Consider the following 22,569-nt stretch of genomic DNA (forward strand, 5'->3'; position numbering starts at 1 on the left):
TCTGCCACTGCCACAAATTGAGCTCGGTCCTGCTGCAATTCAATCAATTTCTCGGCACGTTTGCAATGTAATGCAATGCAGACGTGCACAGCGCCCCCTACTGAACAAGCTGGGTAGCTCGGTCAGCAGGGAGCTGAGGAAGAGCGGTTGCTGACGTCACTCTGCTGCGCCCGCCGCTCGGAATGCTTTTTCGTTTGCGATTTCTGGGCAGTACATTGTGGGCAGACCACGAAAACGAAAAAGCAAAGTCTGCTTTGTTTTCTTTTTGATTATGGCATAAAATGGGCAGTCGTGAAGAAGAAAATGCAAATAGGATGATTGATTACTAATTTTATTTATGGGTCAAATAATGCAGCCACATTCTTAAAATGAAAAAGCATTTCTGGAAATGCTTTTTCATTTCAAATTTTACATTTCAAATAGAATTTTGGTATCTATTTGCTGGGGTACATTTTGAAAAATAAATCTCAAATGTCTTTTTCATTTTAATTAAGTGAAAGAATGAGCAGTCTTGAAGAAGAAAATTAAAATGCAAATAGGATGATTGATTACTAATTTCATTTATGAGTCAAACAATGCAGCCACATTCTTAAAATGAAAAAGCATTTCTGAAAATGCTTTTTAATTTGAAATATGGTAACGATTTGCTTCCATATAGAACACTTACTTCCAGATTTTGCCCTGTATTACCTGTGTCAGGGAAGTAGCAACACAGGTACATTCAGTAGAAGGAAACAAGTGCACCCCAACTAAGCCTGTGACCTACCAGTGGCACACTGTCATTCTATTGGCTGATATAGTTGCTAGGGGATGATACAACTTTAATCTGAGAGAGATCAAAAAGAATTTGCGAGCAGGGAAGAAATTTGAGAGCGCAGTTTTGATCCGAGCAGAGAGCAAGTTTGCACGCATGGAGGATGAAGCAAGCAGGAGGAGAAATGATCTGTGCAAAAAGCATTAGATCAGAGCTCAGAAACAAAGATTTGAGAGAGAACAGAGTATATTTGAAAGAAAGCACAGGTTTTGATTGCAAGCATTACTAGTTTTGAGTACAAGCAGAATGAAATCATGCTCTCAAATTGAAAATATGTGCTCTTGATTTTTGGCAGTAAATTTCCCCCATAGTTGAAGAGCAGAAGGAAGAAATGGCAAAATGCCAGATATATTTTCAGCCTAATGTTCTCTAGGCAAAATCCAAGGGAGTAAAACCTGATTCAATGATGCTTGTTTAATTATTATTTCGCTGAGATCAAATGATACTGGGAAAAAAAAAAAAAACAAGATCTGGAACTCACTTATCATTTTAATTAACATGGAAACTTTAAAGTGCTGTCGGGGTCTCTGTTCACTCCCAGGCCTTCTCGTATCTGAACACGGCCTGCAGAATGAAGCTCTGAATGGCTTTTTGTTGTCGGTAAACAACCCAGTCTGATAACAATCATTACAATGATAGAGGAGGGCAAATTGCCTGTACCTGTTTATATTCTTCCAATAACTCTGTGACATTATACCTTTAATGAGGTTAGCGTTGCTGCTCAGGCATAACATGATTGCTAGGTGAAAGAGCTCTTGTTTAACAGAGCCAAAGAAGGTATAAGAAGCTAAAAATGTCAAGATGCCTCGTTCATGGGGTCTGCACAGGGTGGGTGGAGGGGTGTGTGTGTAGGTGGGGCCTCTACAACCACTTTTTACAAAAGTTACCTCATCCTCATAGTGAACTTGTGTATGAGTGCACTGTGTGTGTTTGCAGCAGACTAGTTTTTCCAAAGATCTTTTTCATTAATGAGAGAAGTGTAATGCTCTGCTTCCTAAATTATCTTAACAGGGCCGCATCGTGGCACCCAGTAATCATTTGCCAAAAGAAATGATAGATGTAATACCTCATTTTAATACCAATTAGGGTGTTCTGCTGACTGGTTAATTGTTTGTTTTTCCCCAAGCTGGGGTAATTACAACTACAATGTGCCAGAGGAAAGCTAATCGTTAAAAACTGACTCATTACAGCATCCAGTTGGGAATGTTTTAGTGCCCAAAGCTAGTCTCCCTCAAGAAAGTAAGTGCAAGCATGTAGAAGGTCATAGTTAACTCTATCCACTACATAAAAAACCCACTGTGATCATTTTCTGTCTCCTGCAGAGGGATACTTTGTTTAAGAAAACACAGATTACATCCTGTGTTACCTAAAAAAAAAACCTTGAGGGCCATTTTAGCAACAGTTTACTGCAACCTGGTTATTAACCACTGATTTAGAGCATGTAATAATAAACTCAGAGGCACCATATTTTTTGTGATGTAAATTTGCTTTCCTTTAAGCAAAAATAAATATTGTTTTAATGATAGATCTCTTAATTATTTCCTTTAGCTTGATCTAATTGCAGTGGTGAAAATAGATACAATATTCTGTTGTGATTTTTTTTTAAGCTTGCTCACTGAGAAATCATCAGTCTTCTTTTAATGATGATATTGAAAATAATAATGAAAAACCCAGAGATTTGAATGAACACATTTGAATTAATTATGTTCAAAAGTCAATATATTTAAATCATAAAATGAAAACATTGATACCAAAGCAAAACATTATTTAGAAATTTTAAACACTGGATAAAACAGCCAAGTTTGACCAAGTTTGTTGACATCTCAGGAGGGTTTCTGAGTCAATTCTCTAAAAAAAGACTCTAAATCCTTCAGATTTCTTGGCTTCTACTTAGAGGCTTAAATCTTCAGCTCTCTCTGATGTTCCCTACAATGAGGACCCTGGCCAGGTCTTGATCTTAATGTCTTCATCAATCTTCTCCTGCCACTCTAATGTTGCCTCTGAGTTCAGTTTTTGGACTTTGTCATGCAATCAGGCCTATCTCTTAGGTTCTATTTGTGATTTTTAAAACCTTTTGTGTAGCTGCTCTTCAATATATCCCAATTACTACTAACACCTCATGGTTCAGGAGCAGCTAAGCTTACATAAGTTTACTTGAGTGCTGCTTGGCAGCTTAAAACTTAATCTCCCTCCACAGATTTTCTGTAGAATTAAAATTTTGATACAGGTGAGGCCAGGACCATAATCTACTTCTTATATAGCCTGTCCATTTTTGTCTTAAATGGACAGGTTACTTTTACATGGCAGGAGACCCATACTCGACCCATTTTTAGTGTTTTGTCTTGAGAAGAAGATTCAGGTTCAGGATTTAATAGCACATGGCTCTCGACACGTACTGCTATAGTCTCCAACAAAACTTCCACTGTTGCTCACAATGTATCTATCCAGATAACTTCAATTCAATTCAGTTTTATTTATATGGTGCCAATTTACAACACGTGTCATCTCAATGTACTTTACAAAGTTAATTCAATCGAATGATACAGAGTCGGCCACATACGTTCCAATTAATCCTAACTATCGAACAGTGCAGTCAGATTCAGTTATTTATTCAAATTGGATAAAAAGTTTTTCTTTCTAAGAAAACCCAGCAGATTGCATCCATTCAGTGACTTGCAGCATTCACTCCTTTTGGATGAGCATGTAGAGGCAGTAGACAGCTGCTTGCATTGACTTTGCAGCAATCCCTCATACTGAGCATGCATGTAGCGACAGTGGAGAGGAAAACTCCCTTTTAACAGAAAGAAACCTCCAGCAGAACCAGGCTCAGTATGAGCGGCCATCTGCCACGACCGACTGGGGGTTTGAGAGAACAGAGCAGAGACACAAAAAGAACACAGAATCACTTATCCAGTAGTACAGGTCCTTCTCAAAATATTAGCATATTGTGATAAAGTTCATTATTTTCCATAATGTCATGATGAAAATTTAACATTCATATATTTTAGATTCATTGCACACTAACTGAAATATTTCAGGTCTTTTATTGTCTTAATACGGATGAATTTGGCATACAGCTCAAGAAAACCCAAAATTCCTATCTCACAAAATTAGCATATCATTAAAAGGGTCTCTAAACGAGCTATGAACCTAATCATCTGAATCAACGAGTTAACTCTAAACACCTGCAAAAGATTCCTGAGGCCTTTAAAACTCCCAGCCTGGTTCATCACTCAAAACCCCAATCATGGGTAAGACTGCCGACCTGACTGCTGTCCAGAAGGCCACTATTGACACCCTCAAGCAAGAGGGTAAGACACAGAAAGAAATTTCTGAACGAATAGGCTGTTCCCAGAGTGCTGTATCAAGGCACCTCAGTGGGAAGTCTTTTGGAAGGAAAAAGTGTGGCAGAAAACGCTGCACAACGAGAAGAGGTGACCGGACCCTGAGGAAGATTGTGGAGAAGGGCCGATTCCAGACCTTGGGGGACCTGCAGAAGCAGTGGACTGAGTCTGGAGTAGAAACATCCAGAGCCACCATGCACAGGCGTGTGCAGGAAATGGGCTACAGGTGCCGCATTCCCCAGGTCAAGCCACTTTTGAACCAGAAACAGTGGCAGAAACGCCTGACGTGGGCTACAGAGAAGCAGCACTGGACTGTTGCTCAGTGGTCCAAAGTACTTTTTTTGGATGAAAACAAATTCTGCATGTCATTCGGAAATCAAGGTGCCAGAGTCTGGAGGAAGACTGGGGAGAAGGAAATGCCAAAATGCCAGAAGTCCAGTGTCAAGTACCCACAGTCAGTGATGGTCTGGGGTGCCATGTCAGCTGCTGGTGTTGGTCCACTGTGTTTTATCAAGGGCAGGGTCAATGCAGCTAGCTATCAGGAGATTTTGGAGCACTTCATGCTTCCATCTGCTGAAAAGCTTTATGGAGATGAAGATTTCATTTTTCAGCACGACCTGGCACCTGCTCACAGCGCCAAAACCACTGGTAAATGGTTTACTGACCATGGTATCACTGTGCTCAATTGGCCTGCCAACTCTCCTGACCTGAACCCCATAGAGAATCTGTGGGATATTGTGAAGAGAACGTTGAGAGACTCAAGACCCAACACTCTGGATGAGCTAAAGGCCGCTATCGAAGCATCCTGGGCCTCCATAAGACCTCAGCAGTGCCACAGGCTGATTGCCTCCATGCCACGCCGCATTGAAGCAGTCATTTCTGCAAAAGGATTCCCGACCAAGTATTGAGTGCATAACTGTACATGATTATTTGAAGGTTGACGTTTTTTGTATTAAAAACACTTTTCTTTTATTGGTCGGATGAAATATGCTAATTTTGTGAGATAGGAATTTTGGGTTTTCATGAGCTGTATGCCACAATCATCCGTATTAAGACAATAAAAGACCTGAAATATTTCAGTTAGTGTGCAATGAATCTAAAATATAGGAATGTTAAATTTTCATCATGACATTATGGAAAATAATGAACTTTATCACAATATGCTAATATTTTGAGAAGGACCTGTACTTTCTATATGAAGTTTTGTGCAGTGCTGGGCTAGCATTAGCATGTTCGTGTTCTGATTTAGTAGAACATCTTGATTTTCTTTGTTTCAATCCGGTTGTTTCAGTCACTCATTTGCAGACAAAACAGACAGCAGACGAACAATAAGTGGAGGGAGCTGCGTTTTATTAAGGACTATTGATAGAAATATTTTTAAATGCTTTTATCGGCAACCCGAGCTGATACAATGTCTCAGATCAGAGTGGGATATTCTTAGTGTTGTATTGAGTTTATTTTTATGTAGTCTTGGAACATTCAGAAGAACATTTGACTGCACTGTTATATGTGAAAATATATGAACCATTTGATGAGAATGTAGCCACTCAAAAAAGTCTCCCCGAACAGCCTCCCTCCTTCTGATGAAAGTACAATAATTCAAAGGTTGTAGAAAAAGGTTTTGTTAAGGGAAACTTCAGCAAAGTCATTATCAAGCAGAAACAAGAAAACGCTACAGACGGAAATGAAGGACAATGCAGGATGAAACAATGGAATACCGTGCCCTGTCGACTTTGTTCTTACAATGCCACTCAAATTCCATTCTTTGAGGAAAAGTTTAGCTTTCTCCACTGTTTATTTTTAGCTGCAACAAAGAGAAAAGACTGTCAAGAGTTTAAGCTGTTTTAGACAGAGGGGTACGTTAATCCATATGATGTGAAATTCTATGTCCATCTCCTGCCAAGGCCTGTGGTGGTTCATAATTAAAAATATAGAGTTTCGCAAGAGATTATTCATTATCGACGTGGGTGGGTGTGTGGTTCTGTGGCATCAAAGCTGCCTTCCCTATCCCTCGAACTGATGGCCTCAACACACTGAGGTCGACTGGCCAAAGTAAGAGGTGAGCAATCAGACGGAAGTGAGTTAATCTATCTACAAGCTTTGTGCCCTCACAGCAATGCAGTCAGTTCTGACTTTGAGGCGCCCTTCAGCATAGTTATCCTCATATTGACCCAGTCTTTGCGCAACTGTGTGCAATTCCTATCATTTCACATTTAAATGACAAACTTGAGAAATCTTCTAACATGTTGAAAGTTATCACAAAAAAATGTCTTTGTTTCTTAGTCCAACTTGACAAAGGAGCAGAATGGTTTTAAGATCACCCTGAAAACACTGGAAGACAACCTGCTGTCCCGTTTGTCCTCGGCGTCAGGAAACTTCCTTGGAGACACAGAGCTCGTGGAAAATCTGGAGACAACCAAATGCACTGCTGCGGAGATAGAGCAGAAGGTTTGATTTATATACATATATATATATATATATATAAATATATATTTAATGATGCATGTAGCTGCTATTTTGTCAAAACTACAAAACTAAACCCGTTTATCCAGCCATTTGATGATTTTGTGTTTAGGATAGCAAAGGAGGCAATTCCTTTTTCTACATATTTCCAAAGTTAGTTGGGATAGCTTTTTTCCTTCAATAAAAATTATCACTTTATTTCAAAACTGCCTATTTAATTAGCTTAGGTGATGATTGTCTGATATTAAACTGCTTGATGATCTGAGACATTTAGGTGTGTGAAAATAGGCAAAAATAGAATACTGTAAGGGTTCAAATACTTTTTCACGACAGTGACAGTCTTAACATTTTCCTCAACATCTTTGTACCCTGAGCTGACTTATAGTTTCTGGAATTGCTTCAGTGTAACCTTGGGGAGTATATATTAATATAAAATCAAACAGTGTCATTTCTGGTGTAATGATACACAGTTTGGTATGGACCTCAGTTTTAAGGCAGCGGCTTGGGACAACAAGGAAAACAATCCTGCTAGGTTTCCAGGTTTCTTTTTGGTTTTAAATCAGTACAAAATGAATAAACAAAAAAAGTACAAAACATAAATGCATAACTAAAATAACAAACATGAAAATAAATAAATAACATTTTAAGCCCTCGTCACCATCCTGGTGAATATGTTTAAACAAGACACCCTCCTGCTGGTGCCCACTGAGAAAGCAGCGGTATTGAATTTTCTTGCATAGGCCTAATAAGATGTCACTTGAATGGTTTTAACTCACAAATTATGAACTTTTTGTGTTTCCATAGATATGCCATTCACTTTCTGTTGCTCCTGATAACCAGAATCCAAACGTTTTTCCACACTCACATCATTAGGAGTCAGTTTTTGCATTGCCTGGTTTTGAATGCTTTCTATTGTATTTTTATGTGCTCATTTTTTGTTAAGGCATGGTCACCTTTAAAGACTTTTGTTGTGATTGGGAGCTACATAGAAAAGACAATTATAACATATGTGTGGCACCACTGAAATCCAAAAGATTACTCCAATCCTGTGGGAGCTAAGGAAACCTGCAGAGCTGGTGGATTAAGGCACCACTGAGCACCTGCTCAATAAAAAAACATAAGAAAGTACATTGCAGTGGCATGATGAAGGAAAGTAAAGAAAAAAACAGTAAAGAAAAGTTGGAGTACAGATTGAAATTAATGAACGCACTCGATGCTTTTAGGCCCATATTTTCTTAATATAATATCAAACGAGGAGGCAACACCTTATAACTGTTCTGACCCATTATACGTCTCAACAATGGGGAAATATTCCTTTTAAAACTAGTCCATGTCTTAACCAATAGTCAGAGACTCCCTGGTGCTCTGTACCTTCCTCCTAACTTCTTCTAGGAGAGCCTAGCCAGCCACGGTCTGTCGGCGAGGGGTCATTTACAGTAAACTGCTTCTCTCTGTGGACAGAGAGGTTCTATACAGGGTCTGTTCCAAGGTGGAAAATCCTATTAAACCTTTATCCACTGTGGAAACGTTTACTGATATGTTTAAGTTAATATTTTAAATAGAAGAATCAAAAACAACTCTAAAATTTTTTTTTTTTTTTACATTTCTTTAAAAGAACTCATGGATTCAGCATTTTTGCAGTTTTCTGGAAGTTTGTTCCAGATTAATGGAACATAAGAATTGAATGCTGCTTCTCAATGTTTGGTTCTAATTCTGGGGATGCAGAGTAGACTAGAACCAGAAGACCTAAGTGGCCTGGAAGGTTGATACGACAACAAACGTTTAATTTACTTTGGTGCTAAGTCATTCAGTGATTTATAAACTAACATCAGTATTTTGAAATCTATTCTCTGACATATAGAGAGCCAGTGTAGGGACTTTAAAACTGGGGCGGCAGCGTTAAACCACCCAGCAGGCTCAAACAATGTAAATTCACATTAGAACATTGATGTTGTTCAGTTAAACAAAACAGTATTGACATTAATAACAGTCTCTGGTGAAATTTTGGACTGTTAATATTTGCTAATATAATTTTCTATCCCACTGATATAAACATTTCAGTTTGAGTTGTTTTAAAAGCCAGCAATAAAAGATAATGTTGGTCCAACTAGCCTGACAATGTCCAGTACTCCAAGGATTTATTTGCTTTCCATCAAGGTCACAGGGATATGTCTTCTTTCAACTGGGAACTATTATCAATAATTACTTCACAGAACTTCCAAAAATTTAAGTTAGCCCTTTAAGGGTCTGCACATTTATGTGTTTGTTGTTTACTTGAATGATGCAGGGTAAATATCAGATTTTGTGTGTGGAAAAAGTTGTGAAATGATTCATCATTGTCTCATTTTTTCACATCACAGAAGCTTGACATTTGAAAAGGGGTTTGTACACTTGAGAGCAACTGTATATCATTACTGCTTAAGAAAGGAATTAAGTCTCACAGTAAAAGTTAAGACTTAGCAGACATTATTTTTACATGTCTCTGTAATATTCTTCTCAGCATTGTCCCTCTTTCCTCCTAATTGGAAAACAGTAACTTGAGGATAGTTTCAACACAAACAACCTATCAGAACTGAAAGCCTGACATCTTTTAGTGTGGATTCACTCGTGTGCCCCTTAGAAACACGCAAAGCAAACAGACTCTTTCTTAGGTCAGCAGGTCATCGAGTCAACTACTGTCTTAAAAATATCTATGCTGTGGTTATTTAACAGGACTAATCGGCTTTAGTCATCTGTCTGTACTGTGAAATATTTTAAAAAGGTATTTGGTAGTTAATGTACTTGCTGTGAAATTTATTACTCTTCTAAATGTACGTCTTCTAAATTTACAATTTAATCCAGAACGTCTTAATTATCCAGAGGTTGTGTCTCAAAGTTAATACTTAATCATCTGTATGCAGTGTATTCCCACTATATTTCCTCTCTCTAACAGCAAGTGATCCCATGTTTCTCTTTCATTGGTCCGAAGATCATATTATGTCAGCTTTGTGTCTCATCTTTGCTAGATATTTACTAATGTCACTGACATTTATTTTAACACTGTGAGAGTGGGCCTGTGACAGGATGAACACTATGTATGCATATTTTGATTTTTAAATATAAATTTACATTAGCAGCTGTTAAAAAATGAAAACTTCATGTATTGCAAATATTCCTTGTCACTGGGTCTGCTTTTCATTGGAGGTTGAATTATTTCATTGTGTGCAAGTCAATGCATGCATTTATGCATAATTGTACAGACGGTCTCTTTGTGTTTTAAGTATGATATCTTTACTGCAGGTAAAAGAAGCCAAGGTGACAGAGGCCAAAATCAATGAGGCTCGGGAGCACTACCGGCCAGCAGCAGCACGAGCTTCCTTAATGTACTTCATAATGAACGATCTCAATAAAATCCACCCCATGTACCAGTTCTCACTCAAGGTAGCTCTCTATTGACCCACTACATTTCCTTCCCACCTCAAGGCCTCCCAGTGAGACCCGTCTTTTCACTCCCAACTTCTCTTCTCCTGTCCTCCTCCTTCCATTTGCTCATCATGTTTTATGCTCTTTGCCCTGTTTTTATTGTGTTTGTGGCTCCCTAATGTGGTTATGTAGAGCGTAATGTCTCTCATATTGTCAGCCAGCGAGCCTGAGAGAAGGCAGCCTGAGATATGGTTTGCAATCACTCTGGACTCTTCAGGTAGCTGCCTTCACACAACTTATTTCCCAGCATAATCAAATGAAAACACATTTACAGTTTTTACACCTTTGACCTTACATGAAATAATACTCATTATAAGGTGAGCTGTTTGGACAGGTTTAAAAAGAGCGGAAATCTGATAAACTGACATTGCACCACATTTATTGGAGTTACGTTGAATCATCTCACTGTGCTATAAATATTTTACTCTGGTATTGTGATGGTGATATATTTGCGATATGTTGTGCAACCCTAGTGAATAAATATGTGCAGTTTGGCAAAAATAAGGAACCACCCCTCCAGGAGGATGTTCCCTGAGTCGCTTTACATTTTAGCAAATGGCACTAATGACATGAAACTATTTTATTTATCAATTGAATGTTCCTGCTTTTTAATATGGATGCCGTCACTGTTGATATATTTTTGAGATCAAGTGAAAAAAAAAAAAGAATCATAAACAGAAAACCTTCACTTCCTTTTCTGACTGCTTGAAATCATTGAGGCACTGACTTCATTAATAAAAATGTTCTTAATCAGTACAGATTCTGGATTCATCACTCAATCATCCAATCATCCCCGAGTTAACCTTCTGTTACACATGTGATCATGGTTCTTGTTTGGCTTTTCAGTGGATAAATCCCTTTTGCTTCCTATGATATCTCATAAAAACTTAATGCTCCTACTTTTATGTTCAAGTTTACCAGTTCTTATTATTGTACTTGCTGCTAGTCGGTCGTGGCAGATGGCCGCTCACATTGAGCCTAGTTCTGCTGGAGGTTTCTTCCTGTTAAAAGGGAGTTTTTCCTCTCCACTGTCGCTACATGCATGCTCAGTATGAGGGATTGCTGCAAAGTCAACGCCAGTGACTGTCCACTGTCTCTACATGCTCATCCAGGAGGAGTGAATGCTGCAAGTCACTGACTGGATGCAATCTGCTGGGTTTCCTTAGATAAAAAAACTTTTTATCCAATTTGAATAAATAACTGAATCTGACTGCACTGTTCAATGGTTAGGACTAATTGGAATGTATGTAAATGACTGCTGTGAAGTGCCTTGAGACAACATGCGTTGTGACTTGGCGTTATATAAATAAAACTGAATTGAATTGAATTGTTGTTCTACTGTAAGAATCACCTCAGTGTGACCAAATACAAAAATCATCCACAAAATTGTAATTTGTTTCACCCTCCATTTGCTGATTGTCCATTTTTAGTTCCTCACTGTGCAAAATCCCCTTGAGCAGTAGTAGTATGACTCTGGACTCCTCTTCCATTATATCTTCCTTGTGGCTCGCAGCTGTTTGCTGTCACCTGCTGCTATGCCCAGTCCAGGCTATTCAATGCATCCACTTTCGACTGCCTCTCCAGGACATATTCTACAATTGAAGAGCAGGATCCTAAAGGAATTGAAGTTGTATCAATAGAGTGAGAGCTTAAGGACAGAGAACTTGTATATATCAGCCTCTGAACTGTAAGACAAAGGTTTCCTGTAGTTTTTGACAACAAGAAAGTGAGAACGAGTAGGAAGTGGTCAGCTGACTGACATGATGTTAATGGAGCTTCCATAGCTAGAATTACAATAACTCATTCTGTTATCAAAGATCTAAGGATAACCTAACATGTTTCTGTTCTGATGTTTAAAGTGTTTGCTAAGGTCTGAAAGCACTCTCTTTTAACTGAAGACTTTGGCAAGTATTTTCTTTTAAAATCAACCAGTGATTCCATATTATTGTTCTCTGCTGCATCTAGAAATAAATGTCATTAATTATATCAGTTTTATTTAACATCTTTGAGGTCTGTTTTATTAATCCAGAATTCTCATTTGGTAAATAAATAGTTATGTTAAATCTTTGATTTCTGACTGACTGAGCAAAGTGTCTTATGATGCTCTAATCACTTTTAAGAAAGTTTACATCAAGCTTAATATAATAACTGTAGCTACAGTACATTGTGTACTACAAGCCCTCCTAAGGAGCTGTTTCTTAGTGTTATTCTTGTGTATTGACATTCCACCTCATTAGTGGCAGCCTTTAAAAGTAGACTGATGTTAATTTGCAGCCATCTTGGGGGCAAAATATCCCAAAACCCCTAAAACGAACTCATCTATACCTGTTAAAGTTTATGCACACATTTTCATTTCTCTCAATTAAACAAAATGTTGGCTAAGTCTGCGGCTTTTCAAACTGTTTCAGCGTCTTTCACCTGGAAAACCGACTGCGTGTTCTTCTTGCTCCCGTGCATCTCTAGGCGTTCGGTGTGGTCTTCCAGAAAGCAGTTCTTAAGGCTGAGTCGGATGAGACTTTGAAGCAGCGGGTGTCCAACCTAATTGACAGCATCACCTTCTCAGTCTTCCAGTACACCACTAGAGGCCTGTTTGAGTGTGACAAGCTCACGTACATGGCTCAGCTTGTCTTTCAGGTATGAAGGGGAGCTTTCGTCCTCTGCATGGTTTGTTTCGAATACATGCCTGCCATTGAATGAGTTGCTATTGGGACTATGTGCCTTGTCTGGATCTAATCAAGCAGAAAGAAGTTGCAGTTTGTGTGGGGAATACAACATTGCCCTCCTGTTTGTCGTGTCCCCAGGTACTCCTGATGAATAATGAAATAAACCCCAAAGAGCTGGACTTCCTCCTGAGATATCCTGTCCAACCAAGTGTAACTTCGCCAGTGGATTTCCTATCCAGTCACTCCTGGGGAGGAATCAAGGTACAGAAAAAGGAAGACATAGCTATCCCCTTAAAACTTTTTTTGACAACAGGGATGAGTCAGAGTTGTGTTGTGAAATGTAAAGTGGCACAATCAGATATTTTTTCTTAGTGCCTGAGCAAACCAATAAAATGAGATACTATAACTTTAATGCATTTGTGGGTGGGTGGCTATGCAAACATTTTCACAAATAATAAACTACACCTGTGCATGTATAACTAATGAAGTACTCTCCCCCAATGAGTCAATATTTGCAGAACCATCTTTTGGAGCAGAGATAGTAGCATGTCGGTTCTGGTATGTCTCCACAGGCCTGGCACATCTAAATCATGCCAGAGATAACCAGTTGAACTGGCCTCTGACTGGCTTGACTTGGCCATTGGTGGACGTTGAATGGTTTCTCCCTTAACACGTACTCAGCCCTATACAGTGAACAGATTTTAGCTTATAGTGAACCGTCTATCTATGCAGAACACCCGCCCAGCTCTATGAGAGTCATCTTTGGTCTATTAACGTCTTCCTTCCTGTTGGTTGTTGTTCCTCAGTTGATCAGTGGCAGGATTCAGAGCACAACCACATGCACAGAGACATAACAACACAGAGGCTTTTTAACAGACAAAAGTGACATTATAAGCGTTTACCGACTTGGATGTCAGTAAAGTTTTTTGTTTTTTTTTTGGTCTTGGCTGTAATTTCTTTGGACTACCTGCTTGCTAATCATAAACCCTGCTTGTCCAAGAGAGAGTGTTCATTGGCTCCATATCTTAATATGATTGAATGATCAAATTGAACTTGCAGTGTTCTTCATCTTCGGACTGAAGATAATCACACAAGAAAGCAAACCTGAAGTGGACTATATTGCGCTTGTAGACAGCACATAGAATTTCTCATTAACAGTTTTCTTTTCTAAGACTAGACTGAAATCCAGTATGGTTCTGGGGCAGAGTAGATTGTCAGAGTTGATGGAATGATAGATCTAGCTAAATACAGAAATCCTGACCTGCAATCCTGGAAGAAAATCAGGATTGAGGCTGCAGGATGCTTGAGACTGGACAATGACCCCCATACACACCACCAGAGATATAATGGAGTGGAATGGTTTTGTATTTGTGTGTTAGAATAGCCCAGTCATAGCCAAAACCAAGAGGAATCTGCGGTAAAACGTGTTCACAGTTTTTCTCCAACTAACCTGCCTAAACGTGAGTCATTTTGCAAAGAGAGAACAGGCAAACACCTCTGTATGAGCAAAGCTGCAATTTTTTGTTTAATATTTTTAGTTTTTAGATTTTCAAAACCATGCAGCCCTTTTGTTCCACTTCAAAAGTATCCACTTTCTTAGTGTTGATCTGTCACATAAAATCCCAATAAAGCACACTGAAGTTTCGGCTGCACTTTCGCAAAACAGGAAAATGTTTAAGAGGTATGAATACATTTGCAAATCACTGTACATAAAGTGTTTCTATCTTTACTACCTAAAATCCACAAATTTAGAACTGAATAATGCACAACAGTTTTTAATTTATTGCTCATCTTTGGACCCCTCCTTGCACCGCCACCTTAACGTGGTGGAGGGGTTTGAGTGCTCGAATGATCCTAGAGGCTATGTTGTCTGGGGCTTAAATGCCCCTGGTAGGGTCTCCCATTGCAAACAGACTCTAGATGATGGTGTCAGACAAAGAGCGGGAGGTCGAGAGATATCGACTAGAAATAGTCGGGCTCGCCTCCACGCAAGGCGTGGGCTCTGGAACCCATCTCCTCGAGAGGGGCTGGACTCTCTTCTACTCTGGAGTGGCCCACGGGGAGAGGCAGCGGGCTGGGTGGGTTTGCTTGTTGCCCCCCAGCTCAGCCGTCTCGTGTTGGGGTTTACCCCAGTGGATGAGAGGGTCGCATCCCTGCGCCTTCGGGTTGGGGAGAGGTCTCTGACTATCATTTCAGCCTACGGGCCGAGTGGTAGTGCGGAGTAACCGGCCTTCTTGGCGTCCCTGTCAGGGGTGCTGGATAGTGCCCTTCCCGGGGACTCCATTATTCTGCTGGGGGACGACAGTGACATCTGGAGAGGCGTGATCGGGAGGAATGGCCTCCCCGATCTGAATCCGAGCGGTGTTTTGTTATTGGACTTCTGTGCTAGTCACGGATTGTCCATAATGAACACCATGTTCAAACATAAGGGTGTCCATCAGTGCACTTGGCACCAGGACACCCTAGGCAAGAGGTCGATGATCGACTTTGTTGTCGTATCATCAGACCTTCGGCCGCATGTTTTGGACACTCGTGTGAAGAGAGTGGCTGAGCTGTCCACTGATCACCACCTGGTGGTGAGTTGGATCTGCTGGAGGAGGAGAAAGCCGGACAGACTTGGCAGGCCCAAGCGCATAGTGAGGGTCTGCTGGGAACGCCTGGCGGAGCCCTCAGCCAGGGATGTATTCAGCTTTGACCAGATCCCGGGGGATGTTGGAGACATAGAGTCCGAGTGGACCATGTTCTCCGCATCTATTGTCGATGCTGCTGCCCGTAGCTGCGGCCGTAAGGTCTGCGGTGCCAGTCGCGGCGGCAATTCCCAAACCCGGTGGTGGACACCGGCAGTAAGGGACGCTGTCAAGCTCAAGAAGGAGTCCTATCGGCTGTGGTTGGCTTGTGGGACTCCTGAGGCGGCTGACGGGTACCGTGGGGCCAAGCGTGCCGCGGACCGGGCGGTGGCAGAAGCAAAAATTCGGACCTGGGAAGAGTTCGGTGAGGCCATGGAGAAGGACTACCGGTTGGCCCCGAAGCGATTCTGGCAAACCGTCCGGCGCCTCAGGAAGGGGAAGCAGTGCTTCGCCAACACTGTTTACAGTGGGGGTGGGGAGCTGCTGACCTCGACTGGGGACATTATTGGCCGGTGGAAGGAATACTTCGAGTATCTCCTCAACCATGCCATCATGCATTCCCTGTGGAAACAGAGGCTAGGGACTCGGGGTTGGACTTTTTCATCACCCAGGCTGAAGTCATCAAGGTGGTTAAAAAGCTCCGCGGTGGCAGGGCTTCGGGGTTGGATGAGCCCTGAGTACCTCAAGTCATTGGATGTTGTGGGGCTGTCATGGTTGACACACCTCTTCAACATTGCGTGGCGGACGGGGACAGTGCCTTTAGATTGGCAGACTGGGGTGGTGGTCCCCCTAGATAAGAAGGGTGACCGGAGTGTGTGTTCCAACTACAGGGGGATCACACTCCTCAGCCTCCCTGGTATGGCCTACGACAGGGTATTGGAGAGGAGAGTCCGGCCGATAGTCGAACCTCGGCTTCAGCAGGAGCAGTGTGGTTTTCGTCCCGACTGTGGAACACTGGACCAGCTCAATACCCTCTACGTGGTACTCGAGGGTTCATGGGAGTTTGCCCAACTGCTCCACATGTGTTTTGTGGACTTGGAGAAAGCATTTGACTGTGTTCCTCGTGATGCCCTGTGGGGGGTGCTCCAGGAGTATGGAATCGGGGGCCTTTTACTAGGGGCCATCCGATCTCTGTACAAGCGGAGCAGGAGTTTGGTTCGCATTGCCGGCACTAAGTCGGACCGGTTCCCGGTGCATGTTGGACTCCGGCAGGGCTGCCCTTGTCACCGGTCCTGTTCATAACTTTTATGGACAGGATTTCTAGGCGCAGCCAAGGGCTGGAGGGGGTCTGGTTTGGGGACCAGAGGATTTTGTTTCTTCTTTTTGCAGATGACGTGGTCCTGCTGGTCCCCTCTAGCCAAGACCTACAGCATACACTGGGGCGGTTCGCAGCCGAGTGTGAAGCGGCTGGGATGAAAATCAGCTCCTCCAAGTCCGAGGCCATGGTTCTTGACCGGAAAAGGGTGGCTTGTCCTCTTCAGGTTGGAGCGGAGTTCCTGCCTCAAGTGGAGGAGTTTAAGTATCTCGGGGACTTGTTCACGAGTGAGGGAAGAATGGAGCGGGAGATCAACAGATGGATCGGTGCAGCTGCCGCAGTAATGGGGGTGCTGTGTCGTTCCGCTGTGGTGAAGAGAGAGCTGAGCCGAAAAGCGAAGCTCTCGATTTACCGGTCGGTCTACGTTCCTACCCTCACCTATGGCCATGAACTTTGGGTCATGACCGAAAGAACGAGATCCCGGATACAAGCGGCGGAAATGAGCTTCCTCCATTGGGTGGCCGGGAACTCCCTTAGAGATAGGTTGAGAAGCTCGGCCATCCGGGAGGGGCTCGGAGTAGAGCCGCTACTCCGCCACATCGAGAGGAGCCAGTTGAGGTGGCTCGAGCATCTATACCGGATGCCTCCTGGACGCCTTCCTCGGGAGGTGTTCCAGGCACGTCCCACCGGGAGGAGGCCCAGGGGACGGCCCAGGACACGCTGGAGGGACTATGTCTCTCGGCTGGCCTGGGAACGCCTTGGGCTCCTCCCGGAGGAGGTGTCTGGGGAGAGGGACGTCTGGGTGTCTCTGCTGAGTCTGCTGCCCCTGCGACCCGGTCCCGGATAAAGCGGAAGACGACGAGTACGAGTGCTCATCTTTGGAATCAATATCCTATGGTTGTCTAAGTGGAAATCCTTTAAGGTGTTAGTGAAAAATAGTTGCAAGAGCTTTGCATGTTACCTCTATCATCTCTGAGTTCTGTAGGTACTGTACACTCTAATGAAAATTTTTTTGCCACCTTACAGATTGCCGCTGTGAACTGCTGTGCTTTAGAAGTTGTTTTGGGTTTGTTTGTGACCTCCTGCATGAGTCGTCTATGCGCTCTTGCAGTAGTTTTTGTAGGTCAATCACTTGTGGGAATGTTCGTCACTGTTCCATGTTTTCTCCATTTGTGGAGAATGACTCTAACTGTGGTTTGCTGGAGTCCTAAAGTGTTAATTCTAAAGGTCTGGCAGTAATCAGTTCAGAATGTGGCAAGTAAAATGTAACTCAGCTTTTGGGATTATTCACGGTTAATTTCTGATTTAGCAAAGGAGGCAATTCCTTTTTCCACATATTTCCAAAGTTAGTTGGGATAGCTTTTTTCCTTCAATAAAAATTATCACTTTATTTCAAAACTGCCTATTTAATTAGCTTAGGTGATGATTGTCTGATATTAAACTGCTTGATGATCTGAGACATTTAGGTGTGTGAAAATAGGCAAAAATAGAATACTGTAAGGGTTCAAATACTTTTTCACGACAGTGACAGTCTAACATTTTCCTCAACATCTTTGTACCCTGAGCTGACTTATAGTTTCTGGAATTGCTTCATATGTTGCAATTTGTCAAGTACAGTACATACCAAAAGTTTGGACACACCTTCTCATTCAAAGAGTTTTCTTTATTTTCATGACTATGAATATTGTAGCTTCACACTGAAGGCATCAAAAATATGAATTAACACATGTGGAATTATATACTGAACAAAAAAGTGTGAAACAAGTGAAGATATGTCTTATATTCTAGGTTCTTCAAAGTAGCCACCTTTTGCTTTGATTACTGGTATGCACACTCTTGGCATTCTGTTGATGAGCTTCAAGAGGTAGTCACCTGAAATGGTTTTCCAACAGTCTTGAAGGAGTTCCCAGAGATGCTTAGCACTTGTTGGCCCTTTTGCCTTCACTCTGCGGTCCAGCTCACCCCAAACCATCTCGATTGGGTTCAGGTCCGGTGACTATGGAGACCAGGTCATCTGGCGCAGCACCCCATCACTCTCCTTCTTGGTCAAATAGCCCTTACACAGCCTGGAGGTGTGTTTGGGGTCATTATCCTGTTGAAAAATAAATGATGGTCCAACTAAACGCAAACCGGATGGAATAGCATGCCGCTGCAAGATGCTGTGGTAGCCATGCTGATTCAGTATGCCTTCAATTGTGAATAAATCCCCAACAGTGTCACCAGCAAAGCAACCCCACACCATCACACCTCCTCCTCCATGCTTCACGGTGGGAACCAGGCATGTAGAGTCCATCCGTTCACCTCTTTTGCGCCACACAAAGACAGGGTGGTTGGAACCAAAGATCTCAAACTTGGACTCATCAGACCAAAGCACATATTTCCACTGGTCTAATGTCCATTCCTTGTGTTCTTTAGCCCAAACAAGTCTCTTCTGCTTGTTGCCTGTCCTCAGCAGTGGTTTCCTAGCAGCTATTTTACCATGAAGGCCTGATTCACACAGTCTCCTCTTAACAGTTGGTCTAGAGACGTGTCTGCTGCTTGAACTCTGTGTGGCATTGACCTGTTCTCTAATCTGAGCTGCTGTTCACCTGCGATTTCTGAGACTGGTGACTAGGATGAACTTATCGTCCGCAGCAGAGTTGACTCTTGGTCTTCCTTTCCTGGGGCGGTCCTCATGTGAGCCAGTTTCTTTGTAGCGCTTGATGGGTTTTGCGACTGCACTTGGGGACACTTTCAAAGTTTTCCCAATTGTTCGGACTGACTGACCTTCATTTCTTAAAGTAATGATGGCCACTCGTTTTTCTTTACTTAGCTGCTTTTTTCTTGCCATAATACAAATTCTAACAGTCTATTCAGTAGGACTATCAGCTGTGTATTGTATCCACCTCCTGCACAACACAACTGATGGTCCCAACCCCATTTATAAGGCTTGAAATCCCACTTATTAAACCTGACAGGGCACACCTGTGAAGTGAAAACCATTTCAGGTGACTACCTCTTGAAGCTCATCAACAGAATGCAAAGAGTGTGCAGAGCACTAATCAAAGCAAAAGGTGGCTACTTTGAAGAACCTAGAACATAAGACATATTTTCAGTTGTTTCACACTTTTTTGTTCAGTATATAATTCCACATGTGTTCATTCATAGTTTTGATGCCTTCAGTGTGAAGCTACAATATTCATAGTCATGAAAATAAAGAAAACTCTTTGAATGAGAAGGTGTGTCCAAACTTTTGGTCTGTACTGTATTCCAGCAACAACTCTGAAAATAGACAGCACCTTAAGATGGCTGCAGATCTGGAGTATATATCTTAGCTTCAACCAGATTTCTCATTTGATAGCATGTGATGCTGCACGGAGTCACTCTGCATGTGATGCCGAAGCAGCATAACACTGAACAAAGCAGTCACAGTTTCTCCTGAAGAAACTTCTATCTTCCTACGCAGTTTGCTTCTCTTGTCAAATCAGTTTAGCAGCAAATCGAATCCTAACAGCAGTATATGTGTGTGTTCATTTCTTCTGTTCATAAATGTTTCAGCCTTGTCCGCCTACAATATTAACTTCACCTAAACCCCTCTGCAGATTCAGAGAGAGCCCTTCCTCACTGCCATCAGCACACTGCAGATGTTTAAGGCCCCCACTAATCAAATTCTGTCACTTGATTTTCTTATCGCAGCAGGAAACATAATCAGTAGGAAAGCTTTAAATGATGATAAGATCCTCTGATTGCTTGGCTCTCTTGACAATATTAGCAGAGAAGGAATCCTTTGGGACTGAGTGCGTTCTTCCTGAACAGGGCTAAGAGGTTGACACCCACCTGGGATAATTAAACAAGCTAAGTCAGAGTGTAGAACTGTTTGCTGAGAGTCACTTTGTCTCATCTCCCTTCACCTCACCAACTCTGAGGGCATGGGGTTCTTTCATTTTTTGACACCTTGCCTTTTGTGTGTGTTGAGGGATGATTTCAGTAGCCTCTTGGTAGTTTATGCAGTGTGAAACATGGCAAACACACTTCCTGTGTGACTGTGTGCCGGTATTCTTGTCATAAAGTGACTACCTGCTCCAGGCAGCACTGTGACACTGCTGTTTTCCACAGATGAGATAAGATGTCTGTCAGCTAGGGGCTCACAATGGAACCCCCACTGTTTCTGCTGTGGATGCATATTTAGACGTCCCTTACCCCCATGCTGTTACAAAAGCAAGTGTGTTTACTCAGCATTTTCTTTTGAATAAATGTTATTTAAATAAGCACGAGGGAAAGATAAGCAATCTTCTTTTTTCTGTCAATTTTTGCAAACAAAGTTAGTCCTTTTGCTGAGAAATCTTTCTGAAGTGGTCAGAAACTTTCAAGTGGATAAGCAGAACTTTTAAAACTTTAAGCTTTTCCTGCAATGTTCTTTTATTCTCTCAAATCCGACAGTCCCTGTGCTCCATGGAGGAGTTCAAGCACCTGGACAGAGACATCCAGGGTTCAGCCAAACGCTGGAAGAAGTTTGTAGAATCTGAATGTCCGGAAAAAGAGAAACTCCCACAGGAGTGGAAAAGCAAAACCTCTCTCCAGAGGCTTTGCATGATGAGGACCCTGAGACCTGACCGCATGACATATGCTGTCAGGTAAGCAGTGGAAGACATAACCTTGGCTTTTGCTATGAGTTGTCAGGGTGCATGTTTTTATTTATTCTGTTTTGCTGCAATTTCAGGTTCAAGATGCCTGCTATACCAAGCTCTATGTTAAAGCACCAATGTATTGCACCATACGCACGTCATTTTACTTTGAACAATAAACCCTGTTGTTTAAATGATCATTGATCTATTTATTTACTTTAAATAGGTTAATCTACTCATCATAGGAATAGTCTTAATTTGGGGCTTTTAATGCTTTTCCCCCTCAGAGTAAAAACTATTCCTTCAGGGTTAAATAGTTACAAAACATATCCACTGTCAGGTGTGGTACAGTGGAGGACCCCAGAATGCAGACAAAAAGGCATCTTAACCATAAGTAAAAGTCGGTTTATTTTAAGCAAATCAAATATCTCCAAGATGGAGGCAGGAACAAACCATTGGTGTATATATGCAGCATGGCACAGGTAAGATGAAAACGACTGTCTACGTGATGCAGGTGGACCGAATAAAGCTGATGGGTGACAAAGGCAGGGAGAACAAAATGTAACTGGAGCAAAGAGAAATCCGATAATACAAACTAATCGGGAGAAAACATAACGTACAAAACATAAACTAGAACTATTAAAAATAATAACAAAATCAGAATTAACATGACTTTGATGCCCATGATGAACGTAGGTTTCTCACTTCAACTGTACCAGCTCAGTTTTGTTTATTGTTTTCTGTATTTACTAATTATTATACACATACACATACACACGCACATTTCTGCTTTTTTCAGAACTCTTCATAATAGGTCATTATATGCCACGTTTTAAGTTAGTGAGAAAAATTCCAGTCTGTCTGAGTCAAATTGTGTAGTTTGGTAGTTTTTGCAAACAAATTTTGCCATTTTAATTTGGTTTGTTGCTACATTACGTGTAGGTAAAACAGCCCTAATCCTTTTAAAAGGTAAACATGAGCAGTCACCTTCATATAGAGGCTATTGTTCCTTCACAGAGCCGTCCGTGGTTTAAATCCTGAACTTGGAACCTTTGTTGCATATAAACAGGAATAACCAAGATAGTAGTAGCAAGACTCTTCACGAATTCAGACTATATTAATAATATATTCCTGTTAGGATATGTATTGTGTGCTCATTACCATCCATTTACAAATGAGACAGAACCAAGCTCACTGGAACACTTATTTGCAAATATTAAATTTAAAAACTACACAGGTGCAAGCTCCTAATCTATTTAAGGCAGCAATGTGCTGATCTGCAAACTGTGTCTGAGACAGAAAACGTTTTTCTTGATTTGCTGATTTTAAACAGCTGT

General features: G+C 41.6%; 1 protein-coding gene across 1 annotated transcript in view; it reads left to right on the forward strand.

Moving 5' to 3' along the window:
* Positions 1-22,569, forward strand: part of dnah9 (dynein, axonemal, heavy chain 9) — a 274,955-nt gene that overhangs the window by 197,216 nt on the left and 55,170 nt on the right. The window contains exons 64-68 of the mRNA XM_047377712.1: positions 6,442-6,606; positions 9,901-10,041; positions 12,547-12,717; positions 12,885-13,007; positions 21,048-21,241. Coding sequence (XP_047233668.1) covers positions 6,442-6,606; positions 9,901-10,041; positions 12,547-12,717; positions 12,885-13,007; positions 21,048-21,241 — 794 coding nt within the window. The remainder of the gene's footprint in view (positions 1-6,441; positions 6,607-9,900; positions 10,042-12,546; positions 12,718-12,884; positions 13,008-21,047; positions 21,242-22,569) is intronic.

Source organism: Girardinichthys multiradiatus, chromosome 10, assembly GCF_021462225.1.
Source record: "Girardinichthys multiradiatus isolate DD_20200921_A chromosome 10, DD_fGirMul_XY1, whole genome shotgun sequence".
NCBI classification, from domain to species: domain Eukaryota; kingdom Metazoa; phylum Chordata; class Actinopteri; order Cyprinodontiformes; family Goodeidae; genus Girardinichthys; species Girardinichthys multiradiatus.